The sequence below is a fragment of the Astatotilapia calliptera genome, chromosome 5, assembly GCF_900246225.1.
Source record: "Astatotilapia calliptera chromosome 5, fAstCal1.2, whole genome shotgun sequence".
Lineage (NCBI taxonomy): Eukaryota > Metazoa > Chordata > Actinopteri > Cichliformes > Cichlidae > Astatotilapia > Astatotilapia calliptera.
Genome location: NC_039306.1, coordinates 17340419 through 17351504, shown reverse-complemented (window position 1 = coordinate 17351504; position 11086 = coordinate 17340419). Strand labels below are relative to the sequence as shown.

Genomic DNA, 11086 nt, shown 5'->3' with positions numbered 1-11086 from the left:
TTCAATCTTCATACACCAGAGTTTGCATTTGTTTTTTGACTTTTCATTATGATGAAAAAGGTTTTATTCAATAATTTTAAAAAGTTCATATCTGTTCATACCACACATGTAAATTTTCTGTTTTGTTTACCATTTGCTCTAAAGTATCAGGTTGGGTGGTCAGGAGAAGGTGGACATGAGGACTGAATTTGCATGAAACCGTCTGCATAAAAACATGATGCACTGACATGAAAGCGCACTGAAACTTTCTGGGTTCAGTCTCCTGCTTATTGGCATCATGGCTTTATGTTTACCTCTACTGGTTTTGTGCTGTTTCTTTAGAGTGAGCTTTAGTGAGAGTTTTCCTGAATGGTTCAGCAACATTTCTGCCAACCTCTTCAGTTTACCTGGGGACATTATGCTTGGCGGGCTCTTTCCCATTAACGACCTCAACAGCAACGTCAGTGACATAACAGAGCCAAACCAGATAACCTGTGACAGGTAAGGATGGTTATGAAGGACTCTTTAAAAAACTGAGATTCTATCTTTATTTTTAACAGGAGTGGAAAAGTAGGAGTATTTTCAAAGGAATCCATTTCAGTGAAGATCTTCCAAAATCTTACCAGTCCTGTTTTAGCTAAAGAATTAAAGTATCAGAAGACAATATCTAAGATATCTGGTTATAAATCTGGGTGGAATTGCTTCTTTATTCATTATGTTATAAAATGTACAAATCCTTCTTCATGTTTTAAGTCAGCAAATGTGTTTCACTTGAATGGAATTTTCTTCTCAGCTTTATTTATGTATTACTTTTGAGTGCATTTCCATTGAAATATATTTTCTCTTCTTAAATTGTCATGGTTATAAATTAATTATTTAAAAAACAGTAGCAAAGTGCTATGTTTTTCAACTTATTCATTAATACTGGTGAAGTTTTGTCTTTATGTATGCTCAATAATCCAAGTAAGGAAATACCTGGATGCATTACATTGGGTGATGATACATTAGGATTCAGTTCAAAATGTTTTGCATGGGAGAATGTTTCATTATCTGACTGCAGGTTTCCCCAGACTTATAAACAGCACAGGTACTTAATGATCAAAACTAGTATCACGGTATATAATTTTATAAATGTGGGGTTATTTTTTTTTTTAAATGTCTGCTATGATTGCTGTTCTTATTTGTGTTAAGTAAATAAGAAATAGAAATAAGTACTGCACTCAATATGGTCCTTGTCTTGCTTTGGTATGACAAACATAATAATAATTTCATGTCAAGCATTCTTCTTTCCGAAAAATCAACTTAAATGTCTGGACATAAATTAACTTAAAGGTGTTGTAAAAACATTCATTACCGTATCCATCATTTCCCACAATCCTTGTGCTTCCTCAGTTATGAGTTTTGTTAGTTGTGCATTATATGCAATAGATTAATTGTATTTATATACTTTTTAAATCCAAATTATTTTCTTTTCATTCAAGTATTTGATATTATCTACAACGTATGTTTTGTTAGTGTAATAATTTCCCCTCGTACGTTACAGAGAACAGCACACTCCTTTTGACTATGTTTTAACCAAAAATTGTTGTATTGTATAACTAATATTTTGCATTTATTTCCTTCTGTACTTTATTAAGTTACTTCCGACTGGATATAATATTACGTCTCATCAATGCATTTGCTGCCTCCTATAATAGATATTTTTTCTTCATTTTAATTGTTCCAAAGATCACAATTCTACTGTTATTGTTCTTATAACATGATCTCCCACCTCTATCGCATTAATTTCACATTTCCTTATACTCATTATATCAAGTTTTTTAATCTAATATATATTTTTATATCTAACATTTCAGATTCTAAATCACTGTGTATACTGACCCTGACTAAAAAAGTTTTTTATTTTTTTCTACTTGGGACTCAACAGAGTAAATGATCTTGGACTGGGACTTGCAATAGCCATGAAATACGCAGTGGATGAAATCAATGGAAACCAGACTCTCCTCCCTGGCATCAAGTTAGGTTATGAAATCTATGACACATGCAGCCAGTCGGCCATTATTGTAAAGCCCACTCTGTCCTTCCTCACTGAAAAATCCAGCAAAGAACTATCTGTGCGGTGTAATTACACCACCTATGAGACCAGCGTAGCTGCAGTGATTGGTCCTTATACCTCAAAAATGGTGTCATTCATTGGAAAACTCCTGGGATTCTTTCTGATGCCACAGGTTTGAATACACTTTTTTTTTATAATTTGCAGGATATTTTCTCTTGCTGCACATATTTGAGAGTGCATGCAATGCATGCATTAAATAATGTGCAGTAATCGAAATCTTGATCCGTATGGTTATGTCACATGTGTCATAAAAAACAAAATCAGTCTATAATTAATATTATTGTCATTTTTTAATTGATAAAAATATATCAAGTCTTATGTGTCAACAATAAGCAAAGGTAACTAACACTTTGTTTTTAATTTTCACACCAGATTAGCTATGGGGCCACCAGTGACAAATTCAGTGATGATGTTTCCTACCCGTCATTCTTTCGTACGGTACCCAGTGACAAATGGCAAGTGGATGTCATAATAAAGCTAATAGAGGAATTTGGCTGGAACTGGGTGGCAATTGTGGGCAGTGACGAGGAGTACGGGCAAGAAGGTGTGCAGATGTTCACCAAATTTGCAGACAACACATCTATCTGTGTGGCCTATCAGGGTCTGATTCCAGTGTACACTGACCCTGTGCCAATGGTCAAAACCATCATTCACAATATCCAAATGACCAATGTCAGAGTGGTAGTGGTGTTTTCTCTCCCAGAGCAAAGTGAAATCTTTTTTAAAGAGGTTGGTGAAACAGAGATTTAAAGTAACTTAGAAATGTATTCATTTCTATTCATTTCTATTAGTGTTTGTTCAGTACTGGTAAACAAATCCAATTTATTCCAGGTTATCAGGAGTAATTTAACAGCTGTATGGATTGGCACCACAAGCTGGGCCATCGATGCTCAAGTGACTTCTCTGCCTGACATTGAAACAGTTGGTACAATCATTGCATTCATTGACAAAACAGACACCCTCGGACTGTTCACCGATTATGCAATGGAGCTTTTCAAGAAACTCAGTGAAGAGAGGATAAAGACATCCACTCCAGCCACAAATCTTTACAATACTAACAATCCCTGCCCACAATGCTGGAACTTGTCACCAGATAATATTACCCTGGTAGAAGCACCTGCAGTGCAGACGTCAGCTTTCAGTGTGTATGCCGCTGTCTATAGTGTAGCACAGGCACTGCATAACCTGCTGGAGTGCAATTTAACTGCCTGTCAGTGGGGATCTAGAAGCAAAATCTATCCCTGGAAGGTGATTTCATTTTTTTCTATTATAAAGACCACTGTACACAATTTAGAATCAAACTTATCAATAATACCAACAACCATTTCATTTTGCAGCTGTTGGAAGCTTTAAGGAAGACTTCTATTAACATAAATAGCACACATCTGGAATTCGACCAATATGGCAACCCGAACATAGGATACGATGTCATTCAGTGGGTCTGGACAAACTCATCTCAAGTGGATATCAGAACTGTGGGAGAATATTCTGAGCAAGAACTGCACATCTCCAAGAACCACTTTGAATGGCATACAGCAGAGGTAACATTTGTAATTATGTAAAATATTGGTTGCACATTATATCACAGCTCAGTAATATTGCGGTGAAAACAGAAGAGAACAATCTGGAAATAGCAAGTTATTACCCATTAATTTTCAATGTGGTGAGTTTGATCAGGTGGCAAGGGAGGATGCTGGGCAGACCTGGTGGACGAGTTTTGCCCTAAGTTCCTCTACGCTCTGGATGTTGTAGGTCTGTCTCGGTTTTCACACCCTCACACCACAACTGTTATTTTTTCCATAATGAAAATATATGATTAACCACAGAACTATAGGCATAAGTCTAAGTGTCAGATTTACAGTTGTCCTAATGTGTTTCTCCTCAAACATGAACAAAAACTATAGTCAAACAAGAGCACATCAGCATTCTGTTACAAGAGAATGCTGATGTATCAAATAGAGATGCAAATATCAAATGTAGGAGAACCATATGCGTCATGATCTAAGAAAGCGTTCCTCTTCCACACCTGATCCCCCTGTTCAAGAGAATTAGCAAAGAGCAGCTGTCAGTGTAATTGTGAAATACAATGTTGCATTGAGATCAGGGGCGGTACCTTTGGATCGGCAGACTGGGATGGTGGTTCCCATTTTTGATAAAGGGGACCGGGGGGGCTGTGCTTCAACTATAGGGGGATCACACTCCTCAGCCTCCCTGGCCAAATCTATGCCAGGGTGCTGCCATCTGTTAGTTCAAGCTTGGATACAGGAGGAACAATGTGGTTTTCGTCCCGGTTGTGGAACACTCGACCGGCACTTTAGTCTTTTGAAGATACTCGTGGGATCATGTGAGTTTGCCCAACCAGTGTCTTTTGTGGACTTGGAATAGGCATTCAACCCTGTCCCTCGCAGTGTCCTGTGGGAGGTGGTTCAGGAGTAAGGGGTGTCTGGCCCACTGCTACGAGTGCTTTATACAACCATTGCAAGAACTTGGTCCACATAGCTGGAAATAAGTTGGACTCATTTCCAGGGGGCAGCCCTGGTGGAATTCAGGGCTGCCCTTTATTACCGATTCTGTTCATAATTTTTATGGATAGAATTTCCAGGCGTAGCCAAGTGGCGGAAGACTTCCACTTGGATGGTGTGAGAATCTCATGTCTGCTTTTTGCAGGTGTTCTGACTCTGTTGGCTTCATCAGGTGACTGCCTCTAGCTCACTCTGGAGCAGTTTGCAGTGGAGTGTGAAGCCAGAAAAAGGTGGCATACCCACTCCGGCTCAGGAAAGAGTTCATACCCCAAGTGGAAGACTTTAAGTATCTTGGGGCCTTGTTTAAGCGTTAGGGGAGAATGAAGTGGGAGATCAACAGGCGAATTGGTGGTGCGCCTGTAGTGATGCAGACTGGCTGACTCAACAGAGCTCTGAATTTTTGTCAGCCTGGCTACAGGGCTGAAGAGTAAGATGTTCTAGTTTTATGGATTTTATCTTATAAATATTTTGAGAGAAGCTAGTTGAGTCCAATAACAGATCAAATGCCATGTTGAGGCTGTCATTTTTTGCATCAACATGGATGTTAAAATCATCCACAATAATGAAGAAGTCTTCAAGGTAATTATCATGGTGAAGTTTGCTTTAATAGATTATAAAGACAGAATTATAAAGAAAGAAGCCATTTTTATTTTGCAGCCCTGAGTTTTCATTATTACACATATGTAAAATAATAATAATAATAATAATAATAATGCACAAGTGTTAGTATTTTATTGCTAGCAGGTTGTAGTATTTTTTTAATCAATGTATTATTCCATATATTTCAGTGTAATATTTCTCTACATGTCATTGTAATAGTGATAATCCATATTATTTGTTAATTGTATATTATGCTAATTAAATAACTTCCTATTTCTATATTATTACCTTCCTTTTCCCATCTTATTATTATCTCTGTTATTTATTATTACATCCTTATTAGCAAGCTATAATAGAATGGGTACTTAAATATTTACATCTGCGTCCACTCAATTTCTTCTGATATTTAATTAAGGGTTCTGGGGTTTAGCTGACCCAGTCTGTCAAAGTCTTTTATAGTAAGTTATATTATGTAAAAGATTTGTCATCCAGTTTATCCCAATCATCATGGAATTTGAGATACTGTGTTTTTTTGTTCTCTCTTTTTCCTTTCCTTTTTTTTAAACAACTTTTGCAGGTTCCTACATCCACTTGTTCAGCAAATTGTGGTAAAGGCCAGGTCCACAGAGTAAAAGGCTTCCATTCCTGCTGCTTTGACTGTATTGACTGTTTGGCAGGCACCTACCAGGCAAATAAGGGTAATGTGTTCGGCCACTCTTATCTGAGATATGTGTCCTTATTTGCTTATTTGCATCCTTGTCAAGAGAATAAAAAAGGATTTGTGTGTTATATATATGTGTGTGTGTGTGTGTGTGTGTGTGTGTGTGTGTGTGTGTGTGTGTGTGTGTGTGTGTGTGTGTGTGTGTGTGTGTGTGTGTGTGTGTATTCTACCAGTGGCTTGACAAAGCTGGACTGAAAGACAGCACAGAGGCACTAATCATGTAATCATGGCAACCCAGGAGCAATCTCTAAGTACAAGATCCATAAAAGCTGACTTATCGTGATATGGGCTGCCCAGGTGAAGGCTGTGTAAAATGCCCTTGAGACAATCCAGCAAATAACAGCAAGGTGCAAGATGCTAGTGGGCAGGGCATACATGAAACACCATAACCAAGTGGTTGGCATAGTATACAGAAACATCTGTGCCGAGTACGGCCTGGAAGTCTCAAGGTCAAAATGGGAGACGCCTCCTAGGTTGGTGGAGAATGACCGAGCTAAGATGCTGTAGGACTTCCAGATACAGACGGACAAAATGGTGGTGGCTAACCAACCGGACATAGTGGTGGTAGACAAGCGGAAGAAGATGGCCCTAGTGATCAACATAGCGATACCGAATGACCGCAACATCAGGAAGAAGGAACACAAGAAGCTGGAGAAGTACCAAGGGCTCAGAGAAGAGCTGAAGAAAATGTGGAGGGTTAAGATAACAGTGGTCCCAGTGGTAATTGGACTACTTGGTGCAGTGACCCTCAAGCTAGGCGAGTGGCTCCAGCAGATCCCAGGAACAACATCCAAGATCTCTGCCTAGAAGAGCACAGTCCTAGGAACAGCTAACATACTGCACAGGACCCTCAAACTCCCAGGCCTCTGGTAGATGAGCTTGAAGAATACAGACCACTCGTAAGGGCGAGAGGGGAATTTTCTATATGTATATTTTTTTTATTTTTTTAAGCTAGCAGGTAATTTCATATGACATAAAACCAGGTAATGTAAAAAGAGCCTTTCCCCTCCTTAATAAAATTCTATGGTCTAGCATCTCTAGTTCATAGAATAACATACAGCTAGTTTTAATATTGTGGTAGTTGTAGCTTCAAAGAGTCACAATATGCAACCAAGAGATAATTCCACACAAAGCCCCTGTAAAAACCTAATCTAAAACATTAACTAATGATAACTATAGATCTAAAACACAGATGATATTGATCTTTTTAACTGCTTCTTTGCAATACACCATACATTTGATGTTTACAGATTCAGTAAATCATACATAAAATACGGTATTGAGTTAATCTGATTATTATGAAATAGCATATTTTTTAATCAAGCCATATTTTTGTGCTTTCTCACTCACAGACGACACCCAGTGTACTAAGTGTCCCAACCGTCAGTGGTCCCAGCATCGCAGCACAAACTGCACTGACCCCATCTTTAAGTTTTTTGAGTGGCACAGCCAGGATGCTGTGATAATGATGCTAGTTGGTGCGCTCCTGCTGATATGTCAGGGGTCAGTGGGTGTCTTGTTCCTGATGCAACGAGGAACCCCCCTGGTAATGGCCTCGGGGGGTCCCTTGAGTTTTGTGGCTGTGTTCGGCCTGATGGGAGCATGTCTCAGTCTGCTGCTTTTCCTGGGGGCGCCAGGGGATGTGGTGTGTCGTCTTCAGCTGCCTTTCACCTCCATTTTCCAGACGCTCACCCTCTCCATTATCCTTTTATTCTCACTACAGGTGAGTTAAGACTGGTGAAATGCCGCCTCCCGATGGCAGTGTAGAGAAACTACAGAATCAGCTTTAGTGAGAGAAAAAAAATTGAAATTTCCCAGCTGGGATTTGTGGATCAATATTTGAACCTTAACAGATTGTAAAGCAGATTAAAAGTGTGTAATGTTTCTGTTTGTATTAAGAAATTGTGTTATTCTAATAATTACTTAGAACCTACAAAAATATCACTTATAGACATTATACAATGATCAGGCATAACAATATGGACACCTGCCCACTATCATGTTGGTCCTCCTTTTACAGTGGTCCCTCGTTTATCGCGGGAGTTACGTTCTACAAATAATCCGCGATAGGTGAAATGAAAGTAGCCAGCTTTATTTTTTACAATTAATATAGATGTTTTAAGGCCGTTAAACCCCTCACTACACACCTAATACACTTTCTCAGACAGGCATGACCCTTTTCACACTTTTCACACTCTCAAAGTTCAAACCTTCCTAGAAAAATAAGTCCAATATTATAGAAAGAAAAGAAAGATCAAAGCCTGTTTTCAGGTCCAGAACATGGGAATAGAGCAGCTGCCAGAGAATAAATGCAATCCACTATTATTTATTATTTTAAAAAATCAGCGAAACAGCGAGGCCAGGAGAGGTGAACTGCGTTATGACGAGGGACCACTGTACTGCCAAAGCAGGGTTAACCCATGGCGGCATGGACTCCACTAGAGCAGTGGTATCTAGCACCAAGATGTTAGCAACATTTCCTTCGAACTCACTTAGATTGAGACTTCTCAAGCCACTCCTGAACCACATTTGCTTTGTGGCAGTATGCGCTATCCTGCTGAAAGAGGCCACAGTCATCTTGGAATATTGCTTCCATGTATATGGTCTGCAGCAATATTTAGCTAGGTGTCAACGTAACATCCACATGGATGACGGGACCAGCAGAACATTGCCTTGTCTCCACCGGGCTGCTTTTTTTCCCATAGTGTATCCTGGTGCCAGATGATACCCATGTAAGTAACACACATGGTCCTGGGCATCCACAAGATGTAAAAGAAAATATTATTCAGACCACACCACCTTTTCCTATTGCTCCATGGTCCAGTTCATGTGCCCATTGTTGGTGCTTTCAGCAGTGGACAGAGCTCAGCAAGTTTACCCTGACTGATCTGCAGCTGCAGGCCCAGATGCAAAAAATTGTGAAGCACTGTGTATTCTGACACTTTTCTATCAGAACCTGTTAGTAGTCATAATGTTTTGCCTGATCGGTGTTTATTGTGCAATGGTTAGCAATGACTACTTCAGTCTCTATTTAGCTTAAGGAAGTTGTGGGACATCCATGATTTAATATATCGGATACAGTCATAGAGTGTGTTGAGCATGTGAATGTCATTAGGTTTGTTTAGGATTAAGCTTTTCTAAAAAAAAAAAAAAAAAAAAAAAATTAAAGAAAAGAAAGCTTGGAGATTGATCTAAAATTATCCATGGAGTCCAGATAGCTTTTTTTGTTTGTTTGTCTACAAGAGGTTTTACAATGTTTTTTAAGTAAATGTCTACAGAAACAATCAGAATATATGTGTGTGAATTAGATGCAGGTGGGTAAAAAAGCGAAGATGCAAGACATAGAGGTAGTGAAGGTGGTGAAAATATGAAGCCTCATAAACTCTTACTTGATGGGTCAGATTGGTATTACAGCAAAATCATACTTGAGCTGAGTTTGTGTCTGTCCAGGTACTATTAATATTTATAATATACTGACATTAATAGAAAAAAAAACATGAATTGTCTTTTCTATATATACAATTTCAAGAAATTTACCCCAAAATCACATCAAATTTTGTCTTTGTTTCTGAAAGAAGGATCCACACTTAAGAAATTGTACTTTATTTGCAACATTTGATTTTGGATGCTGGCCCAGAACCTCTGTTATAATATATTCAGTTTTTTTGTGTAATGTGTCTGTATTCCAGATTTCAATTTGTTTTGTCATAGTCTCTCTATCAGCTCACATACCTGCTTGGACAGATAAATGTAAATTGCAGCTTGACAGGTTTTCTAGTTTAAATTTCTCTAGAAATTTCAGAAGCTTTTTAAATGGGAATTATATGTATTGATGCCAAACTTAAGGATATTGTAGGATAAAATAAAAAGTATACATTATAATCAAGATGGTAACCTTTCTTTTCAAACAGATACTCTATGTGACAGAGTTCCCAGAGATGGCTGCCTCTCACCTGCATTTGTTAAGAGGCCCTGTGAGCTGGCTGTTTGTGCTGATCTGCTGCGCTGTGCAGGCTGGTTTCTGTGGCTGGTTTGTTCAAGAAGGACCTTCATTGTCTGGATATGTGGCAAATATGACAATAGACTTTGTAGAATCATTCCTATCGTGTCCTGTTTCACCTTTGATTGGATTTGCTTTAATGCAGGGTTTCAATGGTGTAATGGCCCTTGCATCCTTCATGTGCACCTTCATGGCAGTGAAGCCTCTTCATCAGTATAACTTAGCCAGAGACATCACCTTTTCCACCCTGACCTACTGTGTCATTTGGGTGATCTTTATTCCAATCTACATAGGAAACAATAGTTCAGCTAACAAGAACAGGTCAGTTGTCCATGTTTATTTCAGCCTAGCAAGCAACTTTGGACTGCTGGCAGCCTACTACTTTCCAAAATGCTACTTGCTGTTAAGGAAACCTGACTTAAACACACCAAAGTACTTCTGTACCTTCTTAGAGGGCGTCCCACCAACTCAAACAGAAGAGGAGCCACAGCCAAAAGCACAGGAAGGACAATAGACAGTTAAACTGTTTATAAAGTAAATCAAAGAATCTGAAAAACTTACATTTATTTTCTTTCATCACAGACAATGATTGTTATATATACACCATATCTTAGCATATTATAAATTGTACCATCACATTAGATTATATGATGCATTGTTTCTGAGTTACTCGAAAATGTGAGGTATAAACATAACACAGAAAGAGTGCTTTGTGCTTATTAATGAACATACAGTCTTGTAGTTGAAATTTTATTATTTTTCAGGATTATTGTTTTGCTTGGAATAATGTTAGTCACAAAATTGTAGCTAAAAGTAGGTAACTGTGAGCTGTGTTATTTTAATATACCGTATTTTCCGCACTATAAGGTGCATTCATCATTAATCAAACAATGGCACGGAGGTGGAGGAAGCAAGAAGAATGAGTTGAGTAAAGTTTAACTTATCTGACTGTTTTGTTTCGCTTAATGTGCCTTATAATCCCGTGTGCCCTATGTATGAAAACAGACCTGTTCATCAACAGTGCGCCTTATAATCCCGTGCGCCTTATTGGAGCCTTATTGAATCACTGACTATAATTTGCTTTTAATCTTTTAACAGCAGATTTCATGTTGTATAACTGACAGGTTTTTTTTCTTTGTTGTATTTGT

The 11086-nt window shown here is 38.4% G+C and overlaps 1 protein-coding gene across 1 annotated transcript; it reads left to right on the top strand.

Moving 5' to 3' along the window:
• Positions 1-277: 277 nt before the first annotated feature.
• Positions 278-10452, top strand: LOC113021685 (taste receptor type 1 member 3-like). The gene is made up of 8 exons (XM_026166384.1): positions 278-480; positions 1907-2207; positions 2468-2824; positions 2927-3343; positions 3433-3636; positions 5795-5915; positions 7291-7661; positions 9850-10452. Exons 1-8 carry the CDS (start codon positions 278-280, stop codon positions 10450-10452), a joined length of 2577 nt encoding a protein of 858 aa, XP_026022169.1.
• Positions 10453-11086: the final 634 nt, after the last annotated feature.

Bases quoted from the DNA above. Each gene is read 5' to 3' on its own strand.
- LOC113021685 (XM_026166384.1), top strand. From the start codon at position 278: ATGGCTTTATGTTTACCTCTACTGGTTTTGTGCTGTTTCTTTAGAGTG. The intron at 5,916-7,290 runs GTAATGTGTTCG...TCTCACTCACAG, and splicing joins CACCTACCAGGCAAATAAGG to ACGACACCCAGTGTACTAAG. The intron at 7,662-9,849 runs GTGAGTTAAGAC...CTTTTCAAACAG, and splicing joins TCCTTTTATTCTCACTACAG to ATACTCTATGTGACAGAGTT.